The sequence below is a fragment of the Chamaea fasciata genome, unplaced genomic scaffold (assembly GCF_029207755.1).
Source record: "Chamaea fasciata isolate MVZ Bird 193981 ecotype frontalis unplaced genomic scaffold, bChaFas1.0.hap1 SCAF_1, whole genome shotgun sequence".
Lineage (NCBI taxonomy): Eukaryota > Metazoa > Chordata > Aves > Passeriformes > Sylviidae > Chamaea > Chamaea fasciata.
The window spans coordinates 41,256,442-41,274,763 of NW_027094086.1; the positions used below are offsets into that span (position 1 = coordinate 41,256,442).

The 18,322-nt window shown below is 35.2% G+C and overlaps 1 protein-coding gene across 6 annotated transcripts in view; it reads right to left on the reverse strand.

The window, feature by feature from the left end:
* Positions 1 to 18,322, reverse strand: part of SNTG1 (syntrophin gamma 1) — a 324,290-nt gene that overhangs the window by 7,357 nt on the left and 298,611 nt on the right. For 5 of the 6 annotated variants that reach the window (XM_066181512.1, XM_066181540.1, XM_066181522.1 and 2 more), the window contains one exon: positions 7,763 to 7,873. In XM_066181512.1, the coding sequence (XP_066037609.1) occupies positions 7,763 to 7,873 (111 nt within the window). Of the gene's footprint in view, positions 1 to 139; positions 187 to 7,762; positions 7,874 to 18,322 lie in introns of those variants that run through there. The other variant, XM_066181559.1, reaches the window with a different exon arrangement.

Consider the following 18,322-nt stretch of genomic DNA (forward strand, 5'->3'; position numbering starts at 1 on the left):
CTGTAATTTTCTGCCTCTTGAGATCTCCTGGAAGACATTGCTTCGTGGAATACATGGAGGCATTCACAAATCCCTCATGGTTGAGGTGCAACAGAGTGAAAGCAGACAGCTGGATTGTTGGAGCGTCCAGTGTTGTACTGAATGGATGAAGCTTTGTTCAGGTGTCCTACAGCCTCAGCAGATGTCCTTCAGACAAGATCAGAAATAAATTGGTAACATCCCATGAGGTTCTTTAAACTGCCCTGACGACTAATTCCCAATAAGGAAGATAAAATTTATGCCAAGTTTCACAAACTTGCCAGCTGTGTCTATATAGAAGTACAATCCATTTAGAGACATTCTCAGTTATAAATCAGGAGAGAAGGGCAATTTTATCACTATGTCAAAGTGGATTTTCTTCTCCCTCAAATTTCAAAATAAGAAAATTTATCATAAATAAGAAAACAATGGACATTTAAAGATGAGGAAACGAATTATGGAAGCTATTTCAAAATAACAACTATGAGTCATTGGAATTAAGTTACTTTTCAGTTAACTTCATTTTATTATTACATTTATTTACCCTTTTAGTACTATAAAAAAACCCCACCTGAATCTTAAGACAAGGGACTAAATATTTAGTGGAACCATGAAAGATTTTTAGCATCAATTGCATGTATTATCTGCAGAAAGATTACATTTCCCCCTATGTCTCAACAAGATAACCATGTTAAAACAAATGTTACAGTCTGAGAATTGTTCAAGTCAATTAGGTAACACTACAAGCTGTATGTTGTTACTATCATAATTACAGCTACTGGACACTAAATTTTCACAGTGCATGAGTATAATTATTACCAAAAGTTATCACAGGTGTTTCTGCAATAGTAACACATCAGGAATATCCACTGCTCAACTGACCATCAAGGGAAATGGGTGAGGCTACAGAACAGCCTCTGAAGGTCCCACTTGTTAATTATTATCAATAGTAAAAACACAACATGGAAATTACCTTGACTGCAAAGAAGAGCACTAAGTCAGCAAGTGCTCAGTTATTATTTGCAATGAAGCACTATTCCTATTTCAATGAAGACATGCATTTTTAACTGGAAATTAAAGCAATGTGAAGCTCAGTAGGCTGACTGGTACGTGGCAAGTACTTGCAGGTCTGATTAATGGCTGCAACTCAGTTCCCAGAAGCCTGATTGATGGGAACAGGATCTATCAGGAACAACACTTATCAGGCAGATTAGCCTAATCACAAGAAACCTTAACAAACAGATACAAGTCCATGTAGAGCTGTTGACAGACAAAACATGCCCTCACTTCTGCTAGGAACTTGCACTTTTAGGTGCCCCCAGGCCAGCATTACTGCCAGCAGAGAGATGGGAACCCACAGTCTCTTGTGCACCCCCAGCCCCCCTGGTTGTTCTGTACACACTTTGTCCTCAGCCATTCTGTACACACTTTTTCCTCAGACATACTTTTGTTTGAATACACTTTCCTCTAGGCAGGGTAGGGTGTATTGCACACACAGTCCAGATGAAGTTTCAAGTGAACAAACAGACAAACCCTAAGAAACCTGAAAAAATACGCAGTTAAGCCATTGAAGTTGATACCAGTAGGGAAAGTCACATGCTCTGAATCCTCCAAAAAGGAAATGAATCTTAATTTAAGTCATACCTACTTGTCCATGCACAAGTACACAATTTACTATTATGACAATTTCCAGACTGTTTCCTGTACACCTCACCTCAGGCCCTAGTCTCCCAGGATACCAGTTTAGCCCCTGGTCTTCAAATTGTCTTTCTAAGCTACCTCTTGATTAAACTGCTCTCACCCTTCACTGTTGCTGTTATACCGGACACCTCCAGATTATTAACCTGAACATTTGCAGTTCCTGCTGAGGACAATGTAAGTGGGCAAAAAGGTATGTGAGAAAGATGCAGTCATTGAGAAGGTCAGAAGTATATTAGAATTTTAGTAGCCTTTCACAAAAGGAAATCTGGATTGAAAAGACAGAGAAGGAAAGAGAAGACAGAGTTTCCCCAAAAGAAAATAAACAAACCCCAGAAATCTCTCATGACATTGTATTATACATATATTATGTAGTATGATACAACTACAGAAATGATACATTTACAAAATCCAGCAATCATATGCTTGGAAGTACCCATGGTATATATTTTGAAAAGTCTTCTCTTTCATCCATATATAAACTGCTCATATGAGAAGACATTTGTTAATCAAAAGTGGAGTTACATGGTCTCTCTATATTTGCATAGAATCTGATTTAAAATAGATAATCCATGTGCAAGATAATCCTATTCCTCCTCAAATAATCCATGTGCAAGACATGGGGAAACCAAAAACCGAACCACAAAAAACCAACAAAGTCAGAAATCTGAATTCAAAAATTCAGTAACTGCAACCGAGCAATCACTCTATAAAAATCTTAAGGATGCGTACTTATAACCCATTTAAAGATGATGTCTAAATGTGAAGAGTACTGTGATGCTTACAGAAAAACTCTCAAGACTAAGAACAAGGATTAATTCAAAATTGTATTTTAGAGAACAGACTCGAAATGAGCAGAAATGTCAGTCTGGAAAATGATGCAAGCACCCATAAAGTCACCTTGCAACAGTAGAAAGTGGGTATTTTGTTCACAGTAATGTGATCAGTAGTCATTCAGGATATTTAGATTAGATTTCTATACAAGATAATTTCAATTAAAAATTAATTGGTGTTAATTAATACTAAATTAGTATTAATTAATAATGAGATTAATGCAAAATCCTTCAAGTTAAACGTCTTCCTTGGCTGATGCCATATCTGTGCATTCTTTGGTTTTCCATATTCAAATAGATGAAGACAATTGACTGGATCTTCATCTTCATAAATTTATTTTTGTACCCACCTCAGTTTTGTACTGCCCATCTTAGGAGTTCAGCCAATCTGTGAACAAAATCTCACCTGATGCAGCCCAGCAGTGTGGCCTTGCCTGGGTTTTTCTGAGAGAACTGTTGTGCTGCAAGTTGGGGGAGGTGAAAGCACAGACTGAAGTGTAGCTTTTGAGTCATATATGTTTTACAAAGCACAGAGACCCGTACTTTCCAGTTTGGTGAGAATTCAATAATGCAATAAAATGCTGATTTTTATACACATCACTTCTATGTTTGGAGGCATATGTTTATATCTCAAAACAGGAACTGTCAAAGATTTGAGTTACTCTTTTTTGTCAGAAAAGTCTAGTACTTAGGTAAAATTGAAGATCACAGCACTCTGAGTTTATTACAGTCCTTAGATTGTGTATCACCTTTGGAAGCTGCTGTGGTACTATTGAGACACTCATTAAACTACAGCTAAACAAACAGGTGAGCAGATAACTAGATAGGAAGGTCTAAGCGAATCCCTTTTGGGCCTTGCATATACAGAGAAAGCTCTGCCCTTCTGTGCTTAGTTAATTTTTTTTTTTAACACAAGCCTAACAGCTCAGTAAGAACAAATACAGGAAAACACTGGCTATACATTCTGTCAAGGTGACAGCTCTATTTTGTAGCTCTCACTCGTAAAAATTTTGTCTCACTGAGCAAACTTGTGCAATATCTCCTGCTGAGTGACAGCTGGGAAATAACCTACAGATTGGAATGTCTAAGGGGGTATCAGTGATTAATGTTGCCCTTACGTGGTTTTCTTGTCAGAAACCACTTAGACCTTGACATAGGTACCTTTTAAATTAGGTGTTTGCTTTAAGGCACCCTGCCATAGACCCACTGGTGTGACCTATGGTAATTATTGTTCATATTTTTAGCCTGGAACTGCTTAAATCCATGAGGAAGCACTTCTTTTATTCTACTTTATATATATTCATTGTAACATGATTCAACTTAGAGATAAGCCAAACAAAAGAATGAGTACAATGTCTCTACGGGAAAACAACAACAACAAAAATAACAGTATTTGAAATGTTTAAATACCTAAAATTATTTTAAAGCTGAAAAGAACTATACTGTAACTAAATCCATAGCACATGCTGCATGTCTCAAAGCAGGCCATCTTGGATTTTTTAAATCAGGCATGAAGCAGACTATAAAAAATTTTGACAATATTATAAAAAATATTAGATATTCAGTGTCAGTGAAGGACTTTCTTTCACAAAGGACTATAAACTCCAGTGGAAAATGTTTTTCTCAAAGACAAACCAAAAACACGTAACTGATGAATGTATGTGGTACTGGACTTTAATCCAAAATGTATTTTTCCTAGATTTTTCTAACATTAACACTGATATCTCTGTATATCCCACTAGAATACAGAGGACATGCTGGGCAATTAGGAAGATGGTATGGCTAAAATTTAAAATGTTGATGCATAGCTATTTTTTTTCCCAAGCAATGTACGGAACACAAGTTGGAACACATTTCTAGAATAATAATAAATTTATCTACTTTTGGATCAAATTTCAGTAGCTGAGCATTTTGACATTCTTGATTCTACAGATCATGAATAAGTGTTCCAAAGGGTATTATCACACAAGTTCAACATGTCATAATCGCACACATCTGGGAAAATGTGATACACAAAATGTTCTGCATTATAAACAACGGAAGACAGGAAGAATTTTGATTTTGATAACTTATATTTTTCTGTGAAGCTATTATTTAGAATCATAGAATCATCTAGGTTGGAAAGGATGTTTATTGAGTCCAATGGTTAATCCAGCACTGCCAAGTTCAATACTAAACCGTGATTCTAACTGCCGCATCTACATATCTACACCATCCCTCTGGGGATGGTGCCTCTGCCTCTTCCTTGAGCAGCCTGTTCCAATGATTGACAACCCTCCCAATGAAGACATTTTTCCTAATATCAAACCTATACCTCCCCTGGAGCAACTTGAGGTCATTTCATCTTGTCTGACTGCTTCTTACATATGGGAACTGCTTGTTACATATGGCTGATCCCACCTGGCTAAAATCTCCTTTCAGGCAGTTGTAGAGAGCAATGAGATTTCTCCTGAGCCTTCTTTTCTCCAGGCTAGACAACCCCAGTTCCATCAGTTGATCCTCATCAGACTTGTGTTTCAGACCCTTCACCAGCTCTGTTGCCCTCTTCTGGACTGGCTCCACCACCTCAATGTGTTCCTTTTAGTGAGTGGCTCAAAACTGAAAATAGTATTTGTGGTGTCCGGAAAGTTACCTGCTATGCCCTGCTTCCACATTGTTGCTTGGAAATTAGTAAGTGAAGAGCCCTAACACACTGGTGCAATGGCTCCTCAAATTTTTTGTTTTATTCTCTGCTGAGCTCTCTTTTCACTACATTCTGATTATTCCCCGTGTGCTACAACTCTATAACAAAGAACAGAATCATTAAGAAAATGTTACAGCAGTGGGTCTCCAGGCCAGCTGCAAAACAGGGATGCATTTAACAGGTGATGATAGCTGTCACATGAATATTCATCACAACCTTTAACAGATGTTTTACAAAATTCCCATCCTCTGACTTGAAACGAAGCCTGCATACAGTATTCATGAAATTTAGCATTACAAATATTTCTGAAAATCTGATTAACATTTCCTAATGACTCAACAGTTCCGCAAATAGCTGTACCTCTAACTCAGAAATGTACAGCAAAAAAATAGAGACTAGACTGTTCCACCTCTCCTTATGATGAATAGTGCTTTAAATCTATAAAAGGTTTAAAGGATCCAGAAGGGGGTTATCCACAAAATTGTAAGCCAAACAGTGTTGAAAATATACAACCCAAGAACCTTCACATTAATTTTACAGACACATTTATCTACATTTCTTAGACTAAGCAATGTACTTAATACCTAAACAAATTGGAATGGATGGAAGTGCTCATTATAAATGCTACAGCACTTTCCAAAGAGAATATAACCTGACATCTTTGCATATAGTTGATATGCTTTGATCACCAAGAAAATGAATTAACAAATTTTTATTTCCAAATTGAGTAATGTGGAAGTTTAAACTTATAGTAAACCAGGGAACCTGACAGCATATTAATAAGCATGGTGGCAGGTTTGTATAATGCTCTGGCTTCATAAGGCGTAAGGTAGTATTTCTACCTTAATAAAAGTTTGGCAGAATTTTCTAGAACTCAATTTGTGTGGAAATAACAATAGGTTATTGTTAGGCACTGGCATACCTCTAAGGCTTATGTATGCCCAACATACTTATGTATCTGTAAGTGATATATATGACAGATATAATTTAAAACATAAAAAAACACCCCTATTTTTTGGTCAAAATCTAGATTTTATTCTTTGGTTTTTTGTTTGGTTTTTCAAATTTTAATTCAGTATTAAAAACACATTCTACTTTTACTAGTTAAAAAAAAACAAAAAAAACCCAAAAAACCAAAAGCCCCCAAATCCCCAAACTGAATTTCTGTTAGTGCTAAAATCACGTGTTAATATGACAGGAACAGCTGACAGATACTAGAAAAATAATGATGACTTTCATCCTTCATCTGTACATAAGAGCAGAATAAAATTTCAAAATTACTTCCTTAGGAGAAAATCATCATCATGACATTAGGTTAAACTGTATTTCTTATTAGAGCTCAAAAAAAAGTTCTGTACTACTAAACATATTTCTGAAGGAAATCAGAAATAAGAAAATATTTATCCTTGAGCTGCAGCAAAACACGAAGGTATCAAAACCATGGTCCCTACATTTTATTGCCGTGGATTTAAGGATTGTGTGTCACCTTTATTTTATTGAGTAAAATGCTCAAAATAAAGTAAATAGCTGCTGAATAGAAAATAATTAGCATCAAGCATAAAGAGACATGGAGGAAGATGCTTAATGTAGCTACTGGCTTTTGAACACATAACTATCTCCAAAACAATGCATTTTTTTCTTTACATGTTTTATAATACTCTATATATTTAGCACTTATAGACAATTGATTTAACCATTTCCTTTTAGCTCATGGAACCATACCGTTACCATGTTCATTCAGCAGTTTTGTCTCTGACATGGTCAGGAAAAGCAGTAAATGCTTTAAAAGCAAAGCTTAGACATCGACAAGAAAATAGTCTTTAGGTTTACACTAAAATTTGGATTCTAGTCAAAAAAGAAATTTGACCCAGACTCTAAGGCAGATCCAGCCATCACAGACTTGGGGAAATCACTTCTCACACTCATTTGGATAGTAAATGCCCTTATTCTCAAAAGACTTATATTGAAGTAAGCTTAAATCTCTCACAGTTACTGTTTTCCTGAATTAACTCTTGAATCAAATGCTCAACTGGAAATACAGCTTTCATGATTTTGCATTAGACACAGACACAAGGCTTCAGTCTTGTTGGGAAACATTTATTTAATCCACTTTTTTTTTTTTTCTCTGACATATAAAAACAGATTTTCAGCCTTTGCTGGGTTTTGTTCCCAGGTTGTCTTAAGGATATTTTTTCCACCATTTCTTCATGATACAATTATAGGGTGAAAAACAGGGTACTCAAGAGCTCAGACAGCTTTATCACAATGACAAAGAGGAGAGTTGGAAAACATGCCTAAATCCATATATACCCTAAGTCCTGTATTTTATTTTTTTTAAATCTAACTACATCTTTCAAAAGACTTTTAACTAGATAAAAGTAATTTGTTCAGTTTTCTTCAATTTCCCTGGTTTTCTTTGCATTCTTTGTGCATTAACCTAATATTTCCAAATAACTTAGTCTACTTCCCCTTTCCCCTAGCTGCTTTGAAAATTGTATTTTGCTTTATACAAACAATGAAATTTTTTTACCTTTGCTTCGATTTGTTTAGTATCTTGGTTTTGGAACAAAAATTTGATTTTGCTCTTCCCATCATCTGAAGAACCTTTGAGCTGGGAAAACTTGTACCTCCAAAGCACAGCCTAAAGGGAAAAAAAAAAAACCAAACCAAAATGTAAAAAATCATAAACAAGCAAGTCAATGTAGTTATAATTGAAAATTGTATTAGAAATATCTGATCTCTTTCCAAGGAAAGTTTTAACACCTCTATAGTACATAACTAAATAAATGTAGTGTTCTGTGGTTAGATGTTCCTTTAATCATACAGATACACAGACATATTATACTTTGGCAGTGCTTGAATAACATTCGTCAGAGTAAATTTGTGAATTTTACCCTGAAATTCCTTTATCTATATTTAATACTGGCTGAACAAAAAAGAGAAGGATTTTTTTTTCCGCTGATGATCTGTGGAATCCCTGCTCTATCTGAAGTGTTCATCAGTGGAATCCCTACTCTATCTGAAGTGTTGATCTGACATACAAGCCCCCTCTTCCCATGCTAAAAAAATCTAGTATAGACAAAAAGGGCATATCATACTAAAAAAAATCTATTTTTAAGGGTAAAATAAAAAAAGAAATCTCTTTAATGAGAATATATTTTGAATTTATTTATGAGAGCTCTAGTGAGGAATTTGAGCAAACCATTAATTCTAACTCTATCAGTGGACTTTCAAGTAATTAAATGATGAATTGCATTGTGTCTTGTTGAAAAAGAGATAATGCTTTACAAAAAATATACAATTAATAAAATTAAGAGCTGTCTAGAAAAACATCTCTTTAAAATTATTTCTAGAGTGGATTTACATAGAAAAGAAAATTATCTACTTCGCTTAGAAATGGAAAAGAGCTATTTTTGTGGTAAGTCTTTTCAACCTCATTTAAAGATATCCCCCATCCTCCAGATTTTGGATTGTTAAAACTTTTCATTGTGATTCCAATACTATTTCACATAATTAGGAAGTCAACATCACATTGTGCTACTACTTTGATGAACATTATTTTCACAGGCACTGGACAACACAGAAACTTAAGGAAACCCTTTTGTCTAAAGGTTTGTAAATTACTTCCTCTCAGTGGTGCAGGATGACACTCGCATCTCTGCCTTTAGTCTTTATCTCTGAATTATTTACTGTCTACTGGAAATTAAACAGAATATGGGGGAGGTCAAATTTTTAACTGTCCTAAATCTATGCAGGCCCCTTTGCTTCAGAATGTCTTGGTCTCTATTTGTCAGACTGGCAAAATCTCTACCCTGCACCAAGCTGAATAAAGTTTGTTGTGTTTGTCTTAGCAACCTGACAAGAAAAGAAACGACAAGGACAGAATCTTAACTGTGCACTATACACAAAGCAAGTGCAAGAATTTTTCTCCAAAATTGTCTCTTTAGAGTTACCCCTTCCAGATAAAAAAAAAGGAACCCTCGTCTCAGCACCACTTTCATTCTCTGTGTGCATGTGACAGGTGAGCTCCCATCAGTCATAAACAGAGCTAAGGACATTCTGTTTCACAGAAATTAGAGCAATTTGTCAGTTTATGTGAAAATATATCCTATTTATTTCAAATATTGTCCTCCTAAGCCCACCAATCTCTGCTACAGAAAATAGAATAGGTTCCCTCATTTCTATGCATGTGAAATTCCTTTGACATTGTTTCATCAAAGATGTCTATTTATATTGTAAAAATTACGAGGTAAAAGCAAAACAAAGCAAAACAACCCAGTGTATAAAATCATTCAGGTGGCTATATTCCTACCTGCTTTGTAAACTTTTTTTTCTTTTTCTTTTTCTTTTTTTTTTTTTTTTTCAGATTTACAAATGCAACAAATCTTGTCAGAAGATCAAGACCATTGCCTCTCTGCAGGGACAGAAAATCTACTTAGGTATGTCATTTCCTGGATGAGAAATGTAAAGGGCACTGATTGTCTTTTTATCTCAGGAGAAAACAATCAAAGCAATGAGCTATCATCTTTCACTTCTCTGATGATATATGGAGAGGCCAGGAGAGAGATGTAGCATTAACAAGGACCCTTAGATATGCAGGCAAAATCCCAGGGTACTTGGCCTTACTCCCAGTCAGATTAAGTTTGAATGAAGATGAAGGATGTATAGAACTGAGGTACTTTGACATTTCCATGCAGTTTTGCCATGCACTTCATTCCAATTCAGAGGAAAGAGAATGACAGTCACACCAAACCTCAGGCATGACTTAGGAACACACTTCAATTTATGAATAACATTGGTTTTGGAGACTCCTACTTGGCAAGGGCTCTTACTTAAGAACACTGCAAAATCAGGTTATAGTGTGGAGAGAATTAATCCCAACACAAATGCACTTAAACATCAAGATATTAAAACAAGCTCCTAGAACTGACAGTCTCTGCTGAGACAGTTAAACACTCTTCATCGAAAGTGTAAGGAGTAGAGATGCTATTGAAAATGCATGAAATGATTCCCACGTGAAAGGATTATCTGCTCCTTTTGAGTGATCTTCAACAAATTGCATACACTTTCCCTCAGTTGTCCACATGACAGAGCAGTCATTTGGGAAAATAAGAACAGAGAAATGTTGTGAGCTTTTATTTATTAAGTCAGGAATACAAAATATTTCAAACTAGTCACCGTGGCTACTTCTTTTTCTAGAGTCTCTGAATAACAAATCCTATATCCTGATTTAAAATGGGGAGAACTGGTTCATTATGGTGGAGTCTGGGTGTGGGTCTACTGCAATATACTATACTACATTAAAAGTGTAACAGTTAACTTAAACCACTTAAACTAGATGTTCAAATTCTAGAGAGCAAAAATTGGGTAAATGAGTTAATCATATGACCAGTAAGACCCATTTAAGTCCTTTCTCCTTTAATTCTTTACACAAGAGGCTGAAGTGCTGCCCTGTGTAGCCAGACCTGCATATTTTGCATGAGTAGAACATGGATAAGGGATGCAGAATGTTGTGACTACAGTCACATCAATCTTAAAATAAAGTATCTTGGGGATCACTGGATTAATTCCTCTGGTTGCATAAGTTCTGAGTGTGCTTCTTTTCTTCTTTTCATTTTCATTGCTGCAACATGCATAAGCAGTGAACAGGGACCAGATCTACCCTTTTTCAACACCCCTTCTCAAACTATATACTTTATAGTGCCAAAATAAGACAGGAGAGACCAGACCCACCTGCCTGAGTACCAGTTTCACACTGATGTGCAACTACAGCAGTGAAATTAACTCATGAGAGAGTGAGTTTCATGTGCTATCTTTCATTATCCTATGGGCTGACTTCAGTGTTACAGTGTTCACTGTGGTGACTCTTCAAAATTCTAATTTTAAAGGCTAATTCTACTGCATAGGTATTCTTGGGAATACTGATCTACACCACTGTCAGAATAATTATTTTTTCATGTTGTTGAATATCAGAGTTCCTCAGAACCATTTGTTGAATGATTGCCTCAGAAAGTTAACATAGGCTGTTATAATTTTGTACAAAGATATATATATGTGTGTGTGTGTGTGTATAGAGAGGGAGAGAGACTTTTAACAAGTAAGTACATTTGTAAAACATGCTGACTTTTTTGAAAACTGTCAAACACCTAAATGTGTGCCACATAAAATATTTCTAAATCAGTTTTTAGGAATTATGATACATAAGCAGAAGTACTTACTGGTTTGAAGGTGTCATGTTAATAAGCTCAACACTCACAGGGCTACCTTTAGCTGACAAAAACAGCCTGCTCTCTTCAAATACGTCCCTCAGTAACTGTGCATAACCTGCATCACTGAGACTATTTTACAGGTCTATATACAGCATTCATAGGAAGCAATAAATGTTTGTTTGCCCTAAAATAGATCTGACAGGTCGACCAGGTGCCAATTCCTTTTAAAGCACAAGTTGCAACCAAATTAAAAAATATTCTCTTGCAGACAGTGGCATCAGCTACACACTGTAAATACCACCAGTGCCACAGTTTGCATACTCCCAGCGTGGTCAGAGAAAATCTGGCATAATTCATCTATGTCTTGAAAAATGCACTGTAATAAGACAATCTCTTTGAACAAATACAGTATGTATCATGCACAAAATTGAAAACAACCAATAAGATATAAATCCTTTTCCCAATTATTATTCATATATTGCTTAGGCTGCTTTTTACATTTTTCCCATTTAATAAAATTAACTTCAAAGAATACCAGAATGCAATGCAAACAAATAAACTGTGCAGAGAATCTGACAAATTAGATTTAAGACTCCTCTTGAGATGCTATTAAATTATTGTAATAACAAATCATCAAAAAGTAAAATCCTGTATTCACTGAAATTAACAGGATTGTTTTTCCTGTGACGTATCTGGGACCAAGATTCTTCACCAATACTTTTTAATGAGAAATATTTTATTTATAAGTAACCATCTAGGACTCATTTGTGCTAGTCTTTGCAAACAAATTACTACCTATTATCTTCTGCCAGTATTATTCTGCTATAATTAAAAAAGGATGCTCTCTGCCTGCATATTTTTATTTTATAGTTTTTACATAAATGCAACCTATAAATGACACATGGGAGAAAAGCTATTGACTTCTATACCTGTAATACAGTCACACAAATGAAAATCATATTGTTTCTATTCTTAGCAATAGTGTTAGATCCAAAGACCATATTCTATAAGGCATCTTAGAAAATACTTTCACATTCATACTATATGACAGTTTGCTAATCATTCCCAGAATCTTGAGATAATCCACATACATTTTTGGTGAGATGACCAAACAAAATCACTTTCCATCTAGGTAATGACTTCAGAAATGTGGAAATACATCACAACTGTAACTATCTTTGTTTGGCCTGTGACCAGGAATATTCATTAGAGTTATTGCTTTGTTTTGGGTCAAGGAGCTTGTTCTATTCCTGAAGACCAGACTATCAAACAAATACAGAATAAACAGGTGACTGTATTTTTACTTACCATGCTGTAAGGAATATTCATAGAAATGTGAATGTCTGACTAGTCCATGGCTCTGGGATAGATTTATCATTTAGTATACAGAGGGCATTATGCATTGGCACTAGGGAAGAAAATGTGTATTTTGTCAACATAAGAATCTTCAACCAGAATAGATTTAATTCATGTCCTGTGGATTCAGCGACGAACTACCTTCAATTTATTATTTAGGAGTTTTGTCTCTTCTGTGTCAAATTATCCACAGTGGACCAATTCTCTTCTTGCAGAAAGACTATTTACACTTAATAAGCTTGAGCAATGTTTGCATCACATACTACAATGGCATCATTTCACCAGCCAGTGAAGCCACTTGGAGAAGAAACTAAGGGAAGACCTCATCATAGTCTACACCTTCCTTGTGAGGGAAAGAGCAGGGGCAGACACTGATTTCTTGTCTGTGGGGACCAGTGACAGCACTCTGGGAATGGCCTGAAGTTGTGTCAGGGGAGGTCTCGGTTGGACATTAAAGAAGATTATTCACCCAGAGGGTGGTTGGGCACTGGAACAGGCTCCCCAGGCAAGTGGTCACAGTGCCAAGCCTGAGAGAGCTCAAGTTGTACAGTGCTCTCAGGCACAGAGTGTGACCTTGAGGCTGTACTGTGCAGGACCAGGAGTTGGACTTTGATGATTCTTATGTGTCCCTTCCAACTCAGGATATACTATGATTTTATGAAATACATCTTGTCTACATACATGATCTATAGAAATTATAAGCATAATGTCATTGCACTGACATGAATCATACAGGTTTTATTATGTAATAGCAAAAAAAGCTTGGCCTTCAGTAGGATGCTTGGGAAAAAAAATTCTGTCAGTGTTTTATAATGATTAGATGACCACATCCCACATTACAGTCCACCTGTAAATGGTGGACTAAACAAAGAAACCATCTTTACTGAGGAAAGAATGTCAGAGGTCACTTTTCAAGTCCTAGTTTCATCAAATCCGTTTGTTCACTTTTCCATCACACCTTCGAAAATCTATAGCTGTGCTTTTCCAACACTGCCTCCATTTTTCTTCATACTCTGACCGATTGGATTATTCTCCCTTTTACATTATTAAGGCAATTTTTTAATATGTGATATATGTTACAGAATTATGCTAAACTTCAATGGGCAGCTTTCATGCTAATGCTGTCAGTCGTCTGACTAAAATACATGATACTCCTTACAGTCAAACTAAATCAAGAGCAGAAGCCCTCTAGGTCCTTGTTTTTAAGAATAAAAGTAATTGAGTCTTCAGGCACCTGGGATACACCTTAATTTGTCTGTTTGTCTCATAGCTAATTGAGAAAGATTTCATTCTTGCCAAGTGACACTTTGTCCAGAGTTATAGCAGTGGTAGGGAACTGAGTAGGATTAAGATCTTGTTCATGTTCAGTTCTACTGTGTTACTGATCTCTGGAGACTGTCTTACTACAAAAGAAATATGGTCCAAGGCAATTTCCTTTGTCAGCTGCTGCAGCTTTATAACTGTAAAGGGAAAGACAAGGGAGGACACAGAGGATAAAGAACAAAAATGAGACAAAGGAAAAAGGCATGAAAGTCGGCCCTTATAAAATAACTGTTCTTATCCATTACTGAAATTACATAGAATGCTAAAAGACTACAGTGTATTTGCTTGGTACTGATGGACAACTTACCAACATTTGTTTCTAGCCACAGAACATAAAACATGCTTGATGGCTTGTATTAAAATTATAGTGGCTATTTGTTCACCATTTCAACTTTGAAGCACAGAATAAATATCTTTGCACAAGTTATATCATTAAATCTCGATCTTCCAGTGAGCATGGTTTCTTTCTGCCTTCCCTACTACTGAGATTTGAATATCGAGAAGGTTTTTATATGCTGTTTTATTTCAATATGCTGTATACATATTAGTTTCATGAAGAGACAGACAAGGTATGTATCCCTAGAAAACATGGGAGATTGTTCCTAAAGAAATTATGAGAAATACTGATCTGTGTGTTTAGTACCCTTTTGGTATGAAAACCAAATTAAAGATATTTGCAATGCTATTCATTGTTCATGGTGTATTCTCTTTTTTTGGTGAAACGCACAAAGTTTCTGCCAGAGAACAGAGGTCAGGTACACTGAGGTTTCTTGATAGGCACCTTGTGGGCCATTATGGAGACTTTTCTTACTTTGTTCTAGCACCACCATATAATTCAGCAGCACCTTAATTTATTTTCAATCCTGCAAGGGATAATTTTTTTCTCTTGTGACAAATATATATTTTTGACTGTCGTTTTAATGAGCAGTAAATATGATGGAGTACAGACACAGTACTTTGTACAGGTAGGTACATGACAATGTGTATTCATACAAACACATACATATATTATTAGTGGAATTGATGATGCAAAGATGCATATTATAGAAAACAATTTTAATGAATATGTCAGTAAACCAGAAATATATATATAAAAACATATTTCCATGTATATCCACCCACATATTTTTTATGGAAGCACTTTTAGAATCAATTATGATTGGCACTTGAGTAAGTAGTTTTATATATTGGATCACTTTCAGAATAGTAGTTAGATTAACTTCTGTACATGTCTTATTATTCTGTGTAATCTATATGTCTCCATACTTAATTCTTAAGGCGGCTATTGTGGCTGCAAATCTTATTTATAAATGTTCATCATAATATTTATGCATGCCCATACCTAACAGAAATTGCCCATAAAAGAGTTGCATTTGTTCATTGAAACACTGATTTCTATATACTAGATAACGTTAGACAAATTTAGGACATGAAAGCTGGAATGTAGTTGGGCAAGACTTGAGAAAAATGTTTTCCCCAGTAAACATTGATACGCAATACTGAAAAAAATGGCCTAGCATAAAATTTGGTATATAACTTCTAAGAATTTTTTGCATCTTTTTAAAATTTTCATATTTTGAAACATAATAAACAAAACATTTAGCACATGAAACATCTCCAGTGAAAAATTATGTCTGGAATAGATGGTGTATACTAAGACTACTACTCCTTGTAGTGCGAGGTGCAACTAAGCAGGATCTGGAAAATGTGATTAAGGCAGAAAAGAAAATAAAATATGTAAATGGTACTCACAAGGATTAGTTAAATTCACTTTTCATAGCATATCAGCAAGGAAAAAAGAGAGAAGCTCAGTGAGGGGACTCTATTTGACATCCTGTATTTCAAATAAAGCAAATAAAGTTGGTTAAAGATGGTGGTCATTTTTTGGAAGAATGCCCCAGTGGAAGAGATTTGAGGAAACTTCCTATTGATTAGAATTACATTTCTGTGTATGCCAAAACAGGAGGCTGGTGGCTTTTTGACTCAGGTTTATAACTACCACAAATGAAGGACTACGTCACAAAAATAATAAAAATCAAGCATGTGGAGTGTTGGCTTGGGCTATGTGTCACAGTTTGCTTTCAAATCATACATTGCCAATAAAAGATGACATCTTGCACTGGAGCTTTGGCTCTGAAAAGTGCCACAGAAGAACAAGGGCACAAATACACTTACCACTACTTTTTAAGGTGTAAGGAGAAAGATTACTTTGTGTCCAAAATTCTATTTGGTAGTTTACAAGCTACTTACCCGAACTGAAAATTAATTTTCTGAAATATTGGCATAATCTGATTTAACCAGGTAGTCTTAAAAACTGTTCATTCTCCCTTCAGAAAATTACAACAGCTTGTTATCAAGCATCATACCGAAATACTCTAAATGACAAACTACTGTTGACTCTATGAGTTATCAGTCAGAAAATAAGAGAAAGAAGAGAATATGCAGCAGAAACAGCTATGATTTATGCCACTGCTGTTATAATCACATCACAGTACAGATTTTTTTCTGAGCAACTCAGTTTAATACTTTGTGTACTCTTATTTATCATAGGTCTGTGCAGACACAGAAACAATGCTCTCTTATCTAATTATGATGTTTGACTTGAAATACATTTGGCACAGATGACAGTTTTTAACCGCTAATTTCAATTTACATAGTAAAGTATTATTTAAGGATTGAATGACAGCAAACACGGATACAAGCCTACACAGGGCTGTAAGGTTTTTGTGTGGAAATCATAAACATAAAGAGAGCCATTACCCCCCATACATTTGTTCACAAAAACAGGGGATGAATTTGGGCTTTAGAACATTTGTGAAATTTTGACTGCAATTTGTCAGGCATGTTGGACAAAATCTATTCACTTACTTAAAATGTGAGAGGAAGAAAGAATTTAAATATTGTTGCATTGCTTGGAACATATGAATAACTGAATAACTGTTAAAATCATGAGTTAAAGAACTTGGCTTCCTTCGTTTAAGTTTATTAGTAATTACGCACTTAAAAGACAATTCACAGTCTATTTATTAGTAATTAAAAAAGAAAACTTAAGATAGCATGAGCACAGTACTAAGTATAAGATTGACACTTCTTGAAGATTTATTGAAGATACCACTGCAACAAAATATAAGACCGGAGCTCTCAGAAAATATTTTGTTTCCAAAACTACTTTGTTTTTGAAGGTCTTTGTGTTCTGGGAAACATGAAAATGTAAAACTACGTTTCATTTTATATTTATTTATTTATTTACTTATTTTCTTTATCTATTATACTATATTATATATTTCTTCTATTATAAGAATAAAAAAACATTTAATGATATTCAGCAGATTTCTCCTCCAGGTACTTGTCCAAGACCTTCTGTGAATTCATTAAATATCTTGCGTCTACATGGTTATTCTGAGTTATTCTGAGAAATACGGAATGAACAGCTCAATCTGACACTGAACTCTGAAATCTTCAAAATATTGCTTTAAGTTAATCTTTACCCAAAAAAGAGTGGTTGAATTTGGTATGAGCAGCAGAAAAATAACAGAGGAGAACATGTACAGCAGGAGGACCACTAAGATGATCAGAGGGCTGGAGTACCTATTTCATGAAGGCAGGCTGAAAGAGTTGGGGCTGTTGAACCTGGAGCAGAGAAGGCTCCAGGGAGAGCTTATTGTTGCTTTCCCACACTTAAAGGAGGCTTATATTAAAATGGAGAAGGAGTTTCTACCAAGGCCTACAGTGACAGGACAAGGGACAATGTTTTTAAAGTAGAAGAAGGTAGAGTTCAGAGTAGTGAGACAGTGGAACAGGGTGCTCCAAGGAGCTGTCATTGGAAGTGAAAAGATAATAGTGAAAAGATACATATTGCAAAAAATCCTAGAACTTATAAAGAATTATATGTAAATATCATTTTCATGAATGGTATGACATTTTAAATGGTGTTTTTCTCTTTAATACTGAGGATGTTAGTTCATAGGACACTTGCTAGGACTTTTGTATAGTCTTAATTCACAAATGCACATGTAAATATTACTAAGATATGAATGATTTAATTAACATTTTAATCATGTTTTCCTTGTCCTGAAAAATAGTTTCAATTTTTCACTGTTTTTTCACTTTTTTTAAAAAAAAAAAAACAGATTTTGCTTCATATGAACGTCATAAGGTAAAAGATAACACTTTTAGCTTAAGTGACTATACATGTCTAGTTT